The 14,083-nt window shown below is 37.1% G+C and overlaps 5 protein-coding genes across 7 annotated transcripts; 1 reads left to right on the forward strand and 4 right to left on the reverse strand.

Moving 5' to 3' along the window:
- Window positions 1-827: 827 nt before the first annotated feature.
- On the reverse strand, window positions 828-4,164 carry LOC111489570 (ankyrin repeat and SAM domain-containing protein 6-like). 2 transcript variants are annotated; one of them, XM_023137872.1, is made up of 8 exons: window positions 4,146-4,164; window positions 3,963-4,052; window positions 3,641-3,768; window positions 3,278-3,327; window positions 2,644-3,176; window positions 2,421-2,501; window positions 2,094-2,156; window positions 828-1,159 (listed from the first exon to the last, which is right to left on the reverse strand). In XM_023137872.1, exons 2-8 carry the CDS (start codon window positions 4,005-4,007, stop codon window positions 1,079-1,081), a joined length of 981 nt encoding a protein of 326 aa, XP_022993640.1. In that variant the 5' UTR covers window positions 4,008-4,052; window positions 4,146-4,164; the 3' UTR covers window positions 828-1,078. The 2 variants fall into 2 exon arrangements, with proteins under 2 accessions (XP_022993640.1, XP_022993639.1); XM_023137871.1 differs by lacking the exon at window positions 4,146-4,164 and having other exon boundaries at window positions 3,963-4,119.
- Window positions 4,165-4,988: 824 nt separating this feature from the next.
- On the reverse strand, window positions 4,989-7,999 carry LOC111489601 (ferredoxin-thioredoxin reductase catalytic chain, chloroplastic-like). Its single transcript, XM_023137912.1, has 6 exons — window positions 7,666-7,999; window positions 7,339-7,451; window positions 6,664-6,713; window positions 6,486-6,557; window positions 5,580-5,640; window positions 4,989-5,201 (listed from the first exon to the last, which is right to left on the reverse strand). Exons 1-6 carry the CDS (start codon window positions 7,757-7,759, stop codon window positions 5,157-5,159), a joined length of 435 nt encoding a protein of 144 aa, XP_022993680.1. The 5' UTR covers window positions 7,760-7,999; the 3' UTR covers window positions 4,989-5,156.
- A 632-nt stretch (window positions 8,000-8,631) lies between these two features.
- LOC111489589 (protein CREG1) lies at window positions 8,632-10,927 on the reverse strand. Of its 2 annotated transcripts, XM_023137897.1 has the most exons (6): window positions 10,546-10,919; window positions 10,264-10,299; window positions 9,348-9,549; window positions 9,185-9,263; window positions 8,990-9,107; window positions 8,632-8,868 (listed from the first exon to the last, which is right to left on the reverse strand). In XM_023137897.1, the coding sequence occupies exons 1-6, from the start codon at window positions 10,725-10,727 to the stop codon at window positions 8,844-8,846; spliced, it is 642 nt and encodes a 213-aa protein (XP_022993665.1). In that variant the 5' UTR covers window positions 10,728-10,919; the 3' UTR covers window positions 8,632-8,843. The 2 variants fall into 2 exon arrangements, with proteins under 2 accessions (XP_022993665.1, XP_022993664.1); XM_023137896.1 differs by having other exon boundaries at window positions 9,185-9,549; window positions 10,546-10,927.
- On the forward strand, window positions 10,770-12,681 carry LOC111489405 (metalloendoproteinase 5-MMP-like). The gene is made up of 3 exons (XM_023137595.1): window positions 10,770-10,905; window positions 11,926-12,277; window positions 12,390-12,681. The coding sequence occupies exons 1-3, from the start codon at window positions 10,770-10,772 to the stop codon at window positions 12,679-12,681; spliced, it is 780 nt and encodes a 259-aa protein (XP_022993363.1).
- A 98-nt stretch (window positions 12,682-12,779) lies between these two features.
- Window positions 12,780-14,059, reverse strand: LOC111489576 (metalloendoproteinase 2-MMP-like). The gene is made up of 2 exons (XM_023137879.1): window positions 13,511-14,059; window positions 12,780-13,294 (listed from the first exon to the last, which is right to left on the reverse strand). Exons 1-2 carry the CDS (start codon window positions 14,022-14,024, stop codon window positions 12,861-12,863), a joined length of 948 nt encoding a protein of 315 aa, XP_022993647.1. The 5' UTR covers window positions 14,025-14,059; the 3' UTR covers window positions 12,780-12,860.
- Between the last annotated feature and the right edge of the window lie 24 nt (window positions 14,060-14,083).

Consider the following 14,083-nt stretch of genomic DNA (forward strand, 5'->3'; position numbering starts at 1 on the left):
GATGCAAGATTAAATTAATGGGTAAAGGTTAGTACCTTTTTAACTGTTAGCTTCTCGTTCTGCTGAAAGCCAAAGACAATAGTCCACACGCTTCTCTCTTCTCCCTAAGAAATAAATAATACAAAACAAATTTGGCTTTATTCACAATAAAGATTTTCATGGAAGGCATGGGTGGAAAGTGTAAAAGTAAACAATTTAAAAGAAATTGACAGACTTTCTCAGAGGTCTCTATCATTGATGTCGAGGAATCTGATTCTCTAATTCCATTAAGGTCCAACATTACTTTTTTGGAGATTTTCAAAGAATAAATACAAATCAAGTTCACATTAAGAGAGAGTGGGAGAGAAGTAGACCTTCACCAGCTACCCACGTTGCTTTGTTTCAGAAACCTCCTCCTCTGCTTTCTCCAGATGAGAGTAGAAGCATCAACTCGTTGATCTTCTTGATCTCCTCCTATTCAGATGTGGATAACGCATGGATAGTAGGCCTTTGATGCTAACAAGCAAAGATATACGAAGTACCTTTTTGACTTGCCAGTCTGATGGTGAGACAGACACAATTCCCTTCTTCCAAAATGCTAAAGTAGCATGCATAGAATCAGGAGCGTAGTGATGATCATCTTCGTAGCCTGTTCTGCTTCCTGGAATGTAAGAGAACGCACAAAACACATGAAGTCTAAGCTCAAGGTTCAAGCTTATCGATGTTAATCATGGAGTGATGAGGTTCAATGTAATATTTATCATCCATTTGTGTTCATGAAATTCTCATCTAATGAGATCTAACACATGTTTACCCGAATGAATTGGGTATCCGTCGACTCCATTCTCAATTAGTAAATGGTTCAAAGTTTTATCCATGTATGCTAAGCACAGCTTTGGTAAGGCAGAGAGGTCTATGCTCTATACACAATTGATTTCACTACTTAATTTATCCTCAAATTGTTTATACATACGCATAAAACATCCGAAGAAGGGCTACTTAAAAACGGAATAAGTTACTGAGCATAAAACCAAATTTAGTAATTCAGTTCAATACATTCGTACACATTTTGGAAGACAGACATTAGAGCAGCAAAACCCTATGATCGTGTCATTGAGAGTGGTGGCGGCGGCTGCTTAGAACAGGGCAACATGGCGAGCAGAATCTTTTTCCTTGGTCCCTGTTAATTAAGAATCACAGGGCAGGGCTCAAAATAAGTCTTCGATGGATACGACGAACTTTCTTTAATAAGAAACTACGTTTTCATGGAGAGAATGAAATAATAAACCAGGTGTACAAAAAAAAAAAAAAAAAAAAAAAAANGAATCACAGGGCAGGGCTCAAAATAAGTCTTCGATGGATACGACGAACTTTCTTTAATAAGAAACTACGTTTTCATGGAGAGAATGAAATAATAAACCAGGTGTACAAAAAAAAAAAAAAAAAAAGAAAGACTAGCCCAAAGAAAGGAGTCAGACCGAAATAAAGATAATAACTCTTATCTAAATGAAAAAAACCAAACTCATAATTGCAAAAGGCCTAGTGACCGATGCCAAGAGGGGTTAAACTTAGCCGCCTTGCAAAGTTCTTCACCCAAAATGGATACAAGTAGTTTGCATGATATTGAAGTTCCAAGTAAAATCATTCAATAGAATGGTTAGCAAAGTGGCAACTACTACGTATACAGTACTTTCTATCAAATGATTTGATATTGCATATAACACATGCCGTAAGATACATTCTTCTTTAGCAATACTAATAATTCGATGAATGATGAATGCCACAGGTGAAGAACATATATATAACTCATAACTCCTATGTGTATGAATCTAGCGACCTAGGTAAGACCCTACAAATTATCACACTTAAGAAGCTCGTGGAACAATCAATATTCCAATCCAGGACATTTTGATTCAATCCTAAGGTCACTCACTCGCAGCCCAAACCTTTGTCAACTTGAACTTGATGGAATGACACTTTTTTCTAAACTAGCATGGTTCATCAAAATTCTAATTAGACAAGTACACCATACAGGAGTGAACGTAAGTCTGCAAGCCAAGAATGTATTTCAATTAGAGTTGAACAATCGTAGAAGGCCAGGGAAACGGAACTACCATGGGTATCCCCAACTCTTTAAGATCCCTGTCTCCCATCTGTCTCAAAGCTGTCATATCAATCTGCAAGATATAATTTACAAAAAGAACCTAGGTTTATATACAAGATTGAGGAGTCTATAGGCAATCGTCATCACACCTCAACAAAGCCCCAAGGAACTTCATATATAACATTCACATGAAAAGAAAAAAAAAACAAAAAAGACGCCCAATGGTTGTATCCTAAAGAATTTACATCTTAAAATGGGTTTTAATTTTCAGGAAAGTACATACATTCAGCACCCTTAAAAAATGCTGAAAAATAATGCACAAGCTGAGATAACTTACTTCTTCTGCCTGAAAATGAATGACATATTTCCCCAAACCAAGCGAATTCAACAAGCCAGCAACAGAAAGAGTACCCTCTCCCTATATAACAATCATTAACGAGACTTAGCAAGAAAAGGCGCAACTTGATGTCTAAGATGAGCTAATTTATAAGATTGTAAAATTTAATAACTGAATTGGCACACTAAATTAGACCGATAAACTGAACAGCCAAAAAGCATACCATTGCGGAACTTCTCTGCATGCTGCCACTTATTGCTGTGAGATCCTTAACTGCCTTGCCAGACACAGGGAGGGTGGCTTTCATTTTCGCAGGTGCAGAGTCTACAGACCTATAACTATCAGCAACGCTGTTCCTAAAAAACCATTCATCTCTAGAACGATCAGCTTCCCTCATAGATGAGATCCTCCTAAACTCATCATTGTATCTAGGAGGTGAAAGTCCCATGGAGCTCTTCATGATCCCATCTGGGGATCTAACTCTCATCCTGTCAACATATGATACAGTACTTTTCCTTTGTGAATGTTCTAGGTATAGATCATCGGCACTTTTTCGGTAATGTGTTTGCCTTATAAGATTACTCCCTCTAAATTCATGCCTACGATGTATTACATCTCCACTAGTTGAGGGCAGATAATTTTTTGATAATTGATGGTGTATTTCCACCCTTGAGTGTTCTTCGCCAAGACCAATTTTCTTGGATTGATTTTTGCGCATAAGTTTCAAGCGCAGATCATTTTGACCAACTCTGTAGACTTTATTCGAATAAGAACTGAAGTAACCACGAGATCACAGAAAACCAATACATATAAAAAAAAAAAAAAAACAATAATACAAGTAGAGAACAGTCTTGTACCGTTTTTTCTTTGACCACTTGAACTCCAATCAAAACCATCTCCACGTTGCCTGCTAAGAGAATACCCAACAAAGGCATGCAAAATTCAGAATACGTATTCTAAAAACTATCTCAAAATTACAGTAAAAATGACCAGATTTATACAGAATGAAAAATCAGTAAGTCCTCATTCAAATTGAAGTACGCCCAGAAGTATAAGAAGAACCAACTCGATACTCGATAAGAGCACAGAGAACGAAGAAGTTTAACTCGAACAATACAAACAAGCCGGAGAAATTGGGGTGGGAAGAAAAGAAAAGAAAAAACGCCTGGATTTCAATGCTGCTAACAATCAATAAAGAAAGAGAGAAAAAAAAAACAAACCGCTTATTCGTGGATGAGAACAAATCCTCTGCATTATCTGCTGATCTCTCAATATATCGTTTTCTTCTTGGCACTGGTCCAGAATCAATATTCGATTGAGCGAAGTCAGAACCTCCTCTCTTTACCATCTGCAAATGATTCATTCATACCAAAAATAATATAAAATAACAACGCAGCGTTCAACAATCGTCGATAACATGATTATCGTAAAAATATCGAAATCGAAAAGTCTCAGCTCTTTTTAATTTCTTAAATAACGCAAACCAGACACTAAGAAACAAACTAAATGAACTCTTCAGTAGGTGCATATTGATTGGATTACCTGACCAGAGCGCCCCAGAGTGATGGTGACTTGGGGCCTCGACATCTCCAGGAACGAAACCTGTGAAACAATTGAAGCCTCGACCTATGTAGGTAACACAAAATGGAATGAAACCCTAGAGTTAATGAACAATAATAATCAAACTGTAAGGAATTGGGAAAGAAATAAAGAAGAAGATGACGTGAGAGGCATCGTACGGCCACCACTCAGGGCTGCCCGCCTGCAATCAGGTTACCTACACGAATACACCACCGATTAAAGGTATAAATTTAGTTAACTAAAACCTAAAACTGACTTTAATTTACATTTGTCTTTATGGTTATTTTACTGTTTTGTAAATTCGAAAATTAAAATAATATTAATAATAAAAGGGTAGTTTTTTCATAATTGCTCGTTCATAAATTTGCAAATTCAAATTAGATAAGCTTTTTCATTCAAACCGATCAACTTTTAATATTTAAATTTTGACAAATTTTCAATTACAAAATAATTATTCTTAAATCACAAAATAATTTATTTTGTTTACACCAACACGGGTGACTCCAAAATCATATAATTTTTTTTTGAATTTAACGACGCGTAAAAATCTAAACCTATAATATTTTTATAAAGAATATGACATCAGCTGAGAGATTTTTACTTCTCATGTTCAATTTTAGATCTACATTGCTACCGAACTGTCTTATCTTTGCCAGATTGCTCCATACATATTACCCCTTTGTTGTTGCAACTTGAGTTGGAAGAAAACTTAAGAAAACATAACATTATAAAAGATTCTCGACCGAGTGTAGCTGCAGCCCCACGAACTGAATATTCATCCTTTTAGAAAGTGGGAAAAAAGAATATCTTTCCTAGTTGAGTTGAGGCACCTGCGTGTTCTTAGATTCTAAGAAAGATAGTATCAATACCCTAGAAAGTCGTGATCCCTCAAAACTGCATGCTTTCTTTTTGCATTATACCAAGTATTCTACAATCATCACAACTTACACGTTACAAATACCATGAAAAACTGTAACAAAAGGGGGATTTAGTGTCTAATAATTTGTCAGAAGCAGATATGGCAGAACCATTCATTGTCTCATCAGCATATAAGGTTACTGTTATTACATACATAACTATACTTGTATATTTCCACCCGTTCAAGTCAAACCCCAATATGAATTACTAATGAACACAACTAGATGAAATTAAGGGTTACATGTTTGCTGTTGTAGCCCTGATATCTTCCAAGGAGATTGCCTGCAGAAAAGAGGAGTGAAAAGAAATCCAGGGAGAGCAGAAAATAATTATTGATAACAGTTACTGTGGATGATTAGCAAATCCAACGACCACAAAGCATGCTTAACATTCGAGTTTCAGCGCTAAAAGAATTTGTGATCTATGCCAACTTCACATTTAAATGCGTTCCAAGGAGTAGAACGAACTAGTTAAGGTCGAAAGGATGAAACTTAAAAAATATTTGAATTCTGTAATGGTGATAATGTCAAGTAATAAACCACGCACCGTTTGATAATTTAAATCGTACTTTCAGTAAGCAGTCATTCCATTGAGATTGATTCCAAACATTATAAGTAGCAAGGTCAGCCTATCAGATCAAGATTAATTGATAAGAATTACCTGATCAGTGCCCGCAAAGTCGTTCTCTGGAGTCAGGAAAAGCATGCAGTGACACTCTTTCCTGCCAAGAAAAACTTTAATTTTCAGACCTCATGCAACTGATATGGAATAAAATGAGTAACAATGACCTATTGTTTACATTTCCTTGCTTCCTGAAACCATTTTAATAGCCAAGGGCCTTGAACGTCAGCTCGCAACCACATTATTCTTGGGAAGAATAGCATCTTTCCTTAATCATATATAACATAAAACCCACCTTAAAACCTCCTTGCTAAAGTGAACAGCTTGGTTATGTGTAACTATGGAGTACTAATTTAATTTACCAGATTACCATGGGAGATAATTCTAAGTCACTTCATGAAAGTAAACCCCTACTCCTCATATTGGAATCTAGGTATTTGCTTTCAAGTACAAGAACCTAGAACTGTAAATCTTGTCACCGATCATCTTAAAAAAAAAAATTAATAAAATGTGTTGCCCTAATCTCTCAAAAGCTAATTACAATTTGTATGCTGATGGCCCATATTCTTCTTGTGAGATCCCACGTCGGTTGGGGAGGAGAACAAAACATTGTTTAGAAGGGTGTGGAAACTTCTCCCTAGCAAACGCGTTTTAAAAACCTTGAGAAAAATCTCAAAAAGGATAATATCTGCTAGCGGTGAACTTGGGTTGTTACACTTCTTTTCCTTTCTCTTCTTATAAGAATAAGACTTATCAAGCTGAATAATCTTAATGAAGAACATTGAGTTGGTCAATAAATCAAGTGACAACAAAGTTTTATGAGTATGATGCAGAGAGGCTGCTTGTCCATGATTTTACGAATTCCATCTAGGAAAAAAGAAATTTTCCTATGCTATCCTTCAACTTTTTTGCACATCAGTCCTTAATTATAAATGCATATTATACCTCTCTCTCATTGGAACACATGGACAGTTCCAAAAACCTTGTGCAACTTCAGCAGGTTTGTCATCATAATGCCTGAAAAAAAATCAAGCTATTTGAATTTACATTAAAGATAGTATGAACTACCATTAGTTCTAGAAAAGAATACGGGATTTCTACAAAAAGCACGAGAAACACTAACCGGCAAGGACAAAGTGGTGCACCCAATGTATCTTTGTGATCTGCTAGTCCCTGTTTAGATCTAACATGAGCTTCTCTAACACTAATTACAAATCAACGACATTCAATCAATCAATTAATACAAGGCAGGGCTAAAGAGATAACAGAATAAAAGAAATTCACAATTCCAAGGTAACACCCAACAATTTCATTTCATGATGAGTCCAAGGTAACACCCAACAATTTCATTTCATGATGAGACAACTATTCAACCAAATTCATGAGCAATACCTCACGTGTACCCATGAACAGAAGGAGAATTAATACAAAGATCCATCAAGACAAGCCAGTAATCAACTTGCCATAATCAAACTAAAATCTACCGCTACAAACTTTATCAGCAATATCAAGAAAGATTTGTAAAAGACTATAGGCAAACAAATTTTAATCAAGTTAACGTCCGTCCACCTGAGAGCACAATCGTATCGAAGTTTCTTTCCTTCAACTGCTTCACCAAATAATAAATTTCTGTTCATTTTGAGAACAATCAACTAGAGAACTTAACAACTCATTACGTGCGATCAATTTTGAGATGTTTCTACAAACATCAGCAGATAAACGCATGACTACATAAGTATGGCAGAAAATGAAAATTCTGTAAATAAACAATTGGATATTGATAAACTGAGAAAAAAACCTTGATTACAACCGCAGTGACCCCCTTGTCCACACAGAAATACGTTCCTGATTTACGAGCATACTGCTCCGAGAATTTCCTCATTATTTCGACCGACTTCTCGGACGGTTCCGCTGAAATAACAAGAAAGAAATTCCATCCGCATTATCTTACAGTGCTCGACAAGAACAAGAACAAAAAACTTCCTAGTTCGACCTCTTCATAAATCAACAGCGGCCGACGCAGCAAGCACAAATTGGCTCTAGAATCTCGAGATTTGAACACATCACTTCCATACATCAAAAAAAACAAGATTTACAATCAGTTCCAAAGTCGGGTAAAGTTTACCTTGAGCTCGCACGACATGTCGGTGACGGGAGTGCCCGAGGGGGGAACCGGAGAGTGGAACGGCGATATTGAACGAGGAAGCTTGTGGAATCATGAGGACAAAGCCGCGAAAAACGAGGAAGAGAAAAAATCTGTAGAATCGGAGGAAGAAGAAGAATCTCTGGATTTGTATATAGTTTTTTCTGTAAAATAATATTGGAACGGGTTGTAATGGAAATTGATTTACAGAGATGTAAACGATCGATAGAAGTGAATTTTCTGGGGGATGCCATTGCCTGGTTCCCTCCACTCATCGCAAATATCAGCAAGCGATCTCTAGGAACCACTCGGTTGGGATTTGAGATGATTCAAGGCCATGGGCCCAGCTCAGATTCATGATAAACCCATCCTTATCATCATCGGCCCACTTACAATTTATAATTATCCTTTTTCCTTATTAACCTTTATTAATAGATTAATTATCGATAGCAATATTGTTTGTTTTTGCGGTTATATATAATCAGCATAACAATTTCTAAAACAAATCTATTAGAGAAAAGTTTTCACACCTTTAAAAGGAATGCTTTGTTCTCTTGTCTACTCGACGTGAGACCTCACAATCCACCCTCTTGGGAGCCCGCATCCTCTCTCACACATTGCTCGGTGTCTAGCTCTGATACTATTTTATAACAGTCCAAGCCCACCGAATGCTTTATTCTCCTGTCTACTCGACATAGAACCTCACAATCTACTCCTTGGGAGCCTGCATCCTCACTCATACATTGCTCGATATCTAGCTCTGATACCATTTGTAACAGCTCAAGCTCACCACCAGTAGATATTGTCCATTTAGGTTTGTTATGTATCGTCATCGGTCTCATGATTTTTAAAACATGTCTACTAGAGAGAGATTTCCACGCCCTTAAAAAAAATGTTTGGTTCTCCTATCCCCTAATATAGGAACTCGCACAAAGTGGGTAGCATGAGTAATTAATTAAAGAAATGCGTTAATATCATAACACATTTATCAAATTTATTTATAAATAATACATAATTGAAGACCCATCAGCAACTCTGGAATGTGGACAACAAATGAACGAAACTTTATTCTTCCCATAAACAATGAATCTATATAAACTTTTTACAGTTTAAACCCAGGAAGCTGATATGAGCAGGGAAGATCAGAGTGTACAACAAATTCATTTCATGGATGTGAGCTCATCCCTGAAGTAAGAATGAAAAACATCAGCAGACTTGAACAGAATTCTTCTGATTAAGCAGAAACTGAAGTTTATTTAACTGGGTTTAGGATTGACAATCCTGGTGTTTTGATATTGATACTCACAATTTGAAATGTAGATATTGATCGACTGTAAGTGGCTTCGGCCCACCGAACCAATCGATCAAGAATATGTTCTCTATTACTAATTTGTAGAACCGAAAGTCGTGATCCTTAGGCCACTCTGTCATGAACATAGACAAGAAAAATAAATGCAATGTTGATGAACAAGGAAGGAAATTATGGCTTGAGTTTACTTACTCTTCATCTCTGCATGCTTTGAGAACAAGGAAGTTTTAGCAAACTCTACTTCTTTGGAATTAGGATCCACCTGCCTCAGCTGTAGGCCAAACAGTGATTTAAGTAATTCAAGATGGACAGAAGATAAAGTTGGAGAATGTGAATGTGAAACCAAGAATTTTACCTTCCCGATCAACGTAATCTTCGCGCAAGTCGGGTTTTCGGGATCTATCTTGCCACAAGTGCCAATAGGGTACTCACTTAGCGTAAATGAAGCCCTCTCATCTGAGATTGCATATCTTGCAGTTGGGTCAAGAGTTGTTAAGTAGAAATATGGCGTGCCTCGACCTTTGCCCGGTGGCCCATCACTAAACGAAACCACATTCCTGCAGGAGCAAATATTCGCTTAATCTTTGTATATTCTTCTTTCCTACTGCTAAATACCTTTCTTAAGTTTAGCCCCATTGTAATCAACAGATAAGTGCTTCGAATGAGTCAGCACACAGATATCAGAGGTCAGTGATTAGTTCGGAATGCAGGAGGACGAGATAATCGGCGCGAAACAATAGAAAGATGTAGCACAACAAGGATGTTCAGAATTCTAGATGTAAAGCTGAAGACATGTAACAGGATGATTGTAGAAGATTGTTTGCTTCTTACTCATTAAAGCAACCAGCAACTAATCTATGCAATGTTAAAATCACAAAGAAACATGACATGAAAATGAATCAACGTCGTATTGGAGAGGTGCATGAAGTAAAATGAAATGAGCTTAGGTTAAAAGTGAACAATATCATATCGTTTCTTAGTTGAAAAATGGTTTTGAAACTATTCTCATCAAGGCACTCAAAATACAGGGGATTGAGCAAATTGAAACCTGTTTGGATTGACTTTTTAACTGCTTAAAACTGTTTTAATCAATCCAAACATGCCATTAATATCAGAACAAATTCAATCCAAACAAGCCATTAATATCAGATCATATTAATTTTGCTTACATCCATAGCTCAGAAAGATGTAAAAGATTCATAAAATTCCTAGAAAGCAGCTAAAAATCGAGGACAGCTTAATAGAATATGAAATGAGTAAGAGATGGTTACCCAAAAGGCGCTCCCCCGAAATCACTTGAGATGGTGCTGCAGAAAATAAACAAAAACAAAGAAAATTTTGAGCAAATTTAGACACTCCACAAGATTTCAAGACATCGACTAATAGAAAAACAACAACAATCACTCAAATCTAACAAAACGCTAAATTCCTCATTAAATCCAAACGTCCCTTGCAAATTTACAGCCGAAAAAACTAAGGTTCAGTCAATCAACTCGAATCAATTCGATTAAACAACAAAGAACGAACTAAATTGAATCAGATGCAAATTATACCTCAAGATTCCCCATGAATTCTGAGAAACCAACCAACGAGCAGTGGCCGCAGCATCATCCGGGTGGGGTTTAGAACTTAGAAGCAACCGACCCCGCACAAAAACCTGCAATCCAGCAAAAGAAGATGCCAAATACACAAAAAATAGATAGTAAAACAGACGATTGAAGATGCCACCGGCCATCTTCGGCTAGAAACCACAAGAATTCGGATTAACCGAGTATAGATGAGGAGAGATGAAGATGATGATAAAAAATCCGAATTTCAAACTGAATTTATACTCGAAACCCACTTCAGGTGTAGAACTGGAGGGTCATTCACGAGCAGAACGAGTGCAGAAAGCTTATGGACTAAGTTGGACGGTTTGAGGAGAGAGCCCGAATTGTCGGGCCGGTTACCGGATTTCACCCGCCCCTAGATTTGCACCATTCCAGCTGGCGTTTCGTAAAAGTTATAACTTATAAATATATTTCACTCCCTTCTTGTTTAAAATATATTTATGAAATGTGTTTAAAAAATATTTTTTAGATAATATATGGAATGTAGATGATTTTTTTTTTTTAATAAAAGTAAACTAAATTTAATAGATATTTTAAAAAAAATGGATATTTAGTAATAAATTATAGTTTACCATATATATTATATTTGATATTTTATTATAAGTCAAATATCTAATATTTACTTTATTATCATAGGTATCTTTCCATTTATTGTTATTCTATTTATTACTATTTTCACATTCTTATAATCAAATTCTGAGCGGATTAATCAAACATTCACACCTTCAATTAATTGAAGTTATAGTTAAAACACAATAAAAGATTTAATTTAGTAATTCACTTATACACAAGTTTTTAGAGTTTTTATTTTAAGTTAAAAAAAATATTATTAGAAATTGTCAGAAGTTTAATTTAGGAATATTTTTATTAAATTAGCCAATTCTTTTCCTTTTTTTATTTTTTCTTCTATTTATTTATTATTCGTTTCTAATTTAATTTTCTTCTCTATTTTCTGCTCTTTTCTTTTCGTTTCCTCTCTCTTAATTTCCTTGATTTCCATCTCCTAATTTATTTATTTTTCTTTCTAACTTATTTAATTCCCATTCCTTTTCTATATTCATTTTCTGAATTTGTTCAAATTTTCCCCAGACCTATTTTAATTATTTAATTAACCTATAATAATTTAATATTAATTTACCAAGTGGGGTAATTTGTATTAATTTACATCAAATCATTTACTTGGACGGATTATTTAAGGAATGATTATGAGTTTATAATCAACCAATACTATCGTTATTAGAATGATTATGTTTTGGAGAATCCCAAAGTAAAAGTTATTGTTCATACCATTGTGAAAAATAGTGTTCTTCTAATATTTTGAAGGAAGCCACAGGGGCGACAACAGGAAAGGCATCCATGGCGTCAAGGCTTACCTTCAACGCTACGGCTACTACTTGACCCAAAACGAAACCAATTCTCAAACAAATGCATTCGACGAGGCCTTGGAGGCGTCCATTAAATCATACCAGAAATTCTTCAAGCTTAACGTGAGCGGGGCTTTGGACAAGGAGACGCTGGATCAAATGGCGAAGCCTCGATGTGGGTTGTCAGATAATTTCACGATGGCGGGTGGGAAGCTGGGTGGTTCTTATTATGCTTTCTTTCCAGGACGCCACATTTGGCCGCCTGAAAAGAGGCACTTGACGTACGGATTTATCCACGAGTACCCATCCAAGTATGTGCCTCAAGTGATGCGGGCTTTTGCGACCTGGGAAGCCAACACCCATTTCATTCTCCCAAGCAGTGGGAGGCCAAACGGCTGACATAGTTTTAAGCTTCGAGAGAAGGGATCATGGAGATGGGCATCCGTTCGATGGATTTGGGGGAGCATTGGCCCATTGTTTTGGGCCAATTGATGGGAGAGTTCACTTTGACGCCCAGGAGGTTTGGGATTGGGGTGTTCGTATATTGCAGAATGACTTGGAGTCCGTGGCATTGCATGAGATTCGGCATGCCCTTGGGCTTGGCCATACCGACGTTCAAGATGCCGTCATGTGGCCTACCATGAACTTTGGGTCCAGGAAGACTCGCTTGCATGATGATGATATTAATGGTATTCGTGCTCTATATGGAAACTAAAATTAGAGGAATTTATTAATTGTATTGGTTTTTTTTGCTATGTTTTTCTATTCTATTTTACTAATATAAAATCACATTACTTTTTATTTAATGTCACATATCCATATAAAATAATTTGAATTAAGTTACTTGTAAAAGAAGCAACGAATTAAGTTACTTGTAAAACAAACAATAGCTGCTCAAGAAGTAGCGGTGTATAATGCGTTAATGCCTGCAATGTCGTCGGCATGCAAACCCTTGGTTGCTCCTTCCATGATGGTTGGCCACATTATTGCTCCTTCAACCGAGCTGTGATGTAGGCCGAGAAGGTGTCCGATCTCATGCAATGCGACCGTCTCCATGTCGAATGAATTGGGAACGGCGCCGATGGCCCATGTCTCAATGGCGTCGAAATGTAATCGCCCGTCTGTGGGGGAAAAGGCATGGGCTATGACCCCTCCAACGCCGTCGAATGCTTCGCCATCTCCATGGTCGCCACTTTCGAAGCTTATTTTGATGTCGGCTGTTTCGTAGCTAGAAGCTTGGGAGAAGGTGAAATGTGTGTTTGCAGCCCATGTCGTAAAAGCTCGACCCACCGGAGCTATCGCCTCTATTGGGGTTCCCGGGAGGAATCCTGTAAAAATATACTCCAACTCCTTAATAAATTATTCTAATGAGTAGGAATCCCGACCTTTTACAATGGTATAATATTATCCATTTTGAGCGAGATGTATTCTTTATTTATAAAATCCACGATCAACCCCTTAATTAACCGACGTGGACTCCTCTTTGAACAATCACGAACGACCATATAATTTTCAAATTCATATAAATAGAAGATTCGTCTTACCATAAGCGAGGTGAGATTTTGAAGCTGGCCATTTAGGGTTTCCATCAAAGAAAGCAAAGTGAGAAACACCATGGAAATGACGACTGATTTTCCTATGTCGATTCACCATTTTCTTGCCCGAATTCATCCCCGTCTTGCCATGGAAAACATCGGCAACCCCACATCGAGGTTTCGACATAAGAGCTAGCGTCGAGGCATCGAGAGTACCAGTAGCCTCAAGATTGTAATTGAGCTGGTAAGTTCGAATGGCAGACTCTAAAAGCTCGTCGAACTCATCGTCGTAAGTTTTAGAATGATTTTGAACATGACTCAAGTAGCCAAAGCGGCAGAGATATCGCTTCATTTGGTGGAGTCCTTCCACCGTGTCGCCTTTCTTACATCCATTGAGGTTGTTCAGAAACAGCAACCCATGGGAGTGCGCAGGGTATTGGGGAGAAGATGATATTAAAGGGAAGAGGGTAATGAGGAGAAAAAGAGAGGAAGCAAAGAAGGACAAGGCTTGAAGAACTGCCATGGGCGATGGAGATAAGGGGCTGTGGTTGGGTTGGGAAGGAAGGGAGTGGGGTACTTAAA

The sequence above is a fragment of the Cucurbita maxima genome, unplaced genomic scaffold, assembly GCF_002738345.1.
Source record: "Cucurbita maxima cultivar Rimu unplaced genomic scaffold, Cmax_1.0 Cma_Scf00014, whole genome shotgun sequence".
Lineage (NCBI taxonomy): Eukaryota > Viridiplantae > Streptophyta > Magnoliopsida > Cucurbitales > Cucurbitaceae > Cucurbita > Cucurbita maxima.

Bases quoted from the DNA above. Each gene is read 5' to 3' on its own strand.
- LOC111489570 (XM_023137872.1), bottom strand. From the start codon at position 4,007: ATGTCGAGGCCCCAAGTCACCATCACTCTGGGGCGCTCTGGTCAG. The intron at 3,769-3,962 runs GTAATCCAATCA...AATCATTTGCAG, and splicing joins CTCTGGGGCGCTCTGGTCAG to ATGGTAAAGAGAGGAGGTTC. The intron at 1,160-2,093 runs GTAGTTCCGTTT...CTTAATTAACAG, and splicing joins AAGAGTTGGGGATACCCATG to GGACCAAGGAAAAAGATTCT.
- LOC111489601 (XM_023137912.1), bottom strand. From the start codon at position 7,759: ATGATTCCACAAGCTTCCTCGTTCAATATCGCCGTTCCACTCTCCGGT. The intron at 7,452-7,665 runs GTAAACTTTACC...TTGTTATTTCAG, and splicing joins ACATGTCGTGCGAGCTCAAG to CGGAACCGTCCGAGAAGTCG. The intron at 5,641-6,485 runs GTATAATATGCA...TTTTCTTGGCAG, and splicing joins TGTGTTCCAATGAGAGAGAG to GAAAGAGTGTCACTGCATGC.
- LOC111489589 (XM_023137896.1), bottom strand. From the start codon at position 10,727: ATGGCCGGTGGCATCTTCAATCGTCTGTTTTACTATCTATTTTTTGTG. The intron at 10,300-10,545 runs GTATAATTTGCA...TATTTTCTGCAG, and splicing joins AATTCATGGGGAATCTTGAG to CACCATCTCAAGTGATTTCG. The intron at 9,550-10,263 runs GTAACCATCTCT...TTGCTCCTGCAG, and splicing joins TTCGGGGGAGCGCCTTTTGG to GAATGTGGTTTCGTTTAGTG.
- LOC111489405 (XM_023137595.1), top strand. From the start codon at position 10,770: ATGAGGAGAGATGAAGATGATGATAAAAAATCCGAATTTCAAACTGAA. The intron at 10,906-11,925 runs GTTTGAGGAGAG...AATATTTTGAAG, and splicing joins CTTATGGACTAAGTTGGACG to GAAGCCACAGGGGCGACAAC. The intron at 12,278-12,389 runs GTATGTGCCTCA...CTTCGAGAGAAG, and splicing joins ATCCACGAGTACCCATCCAA to GGATCATGGAGATGGGCATC.
- LOC111489576 (XM_023137879.1), bottom strand. From the start codon at position 14,024: ATGGCAGTTCTTCAAGCCTTGTCCTTCTTTGCTTCCTCTCTTTTTCTC. The intron at 13,295-13,510 runs GTAAGACGAATC...ATATTTTTACAG, and splicing joins AAAATCTCACCTCGCTTATG to GATTCCTCCCGGGAACCCCA.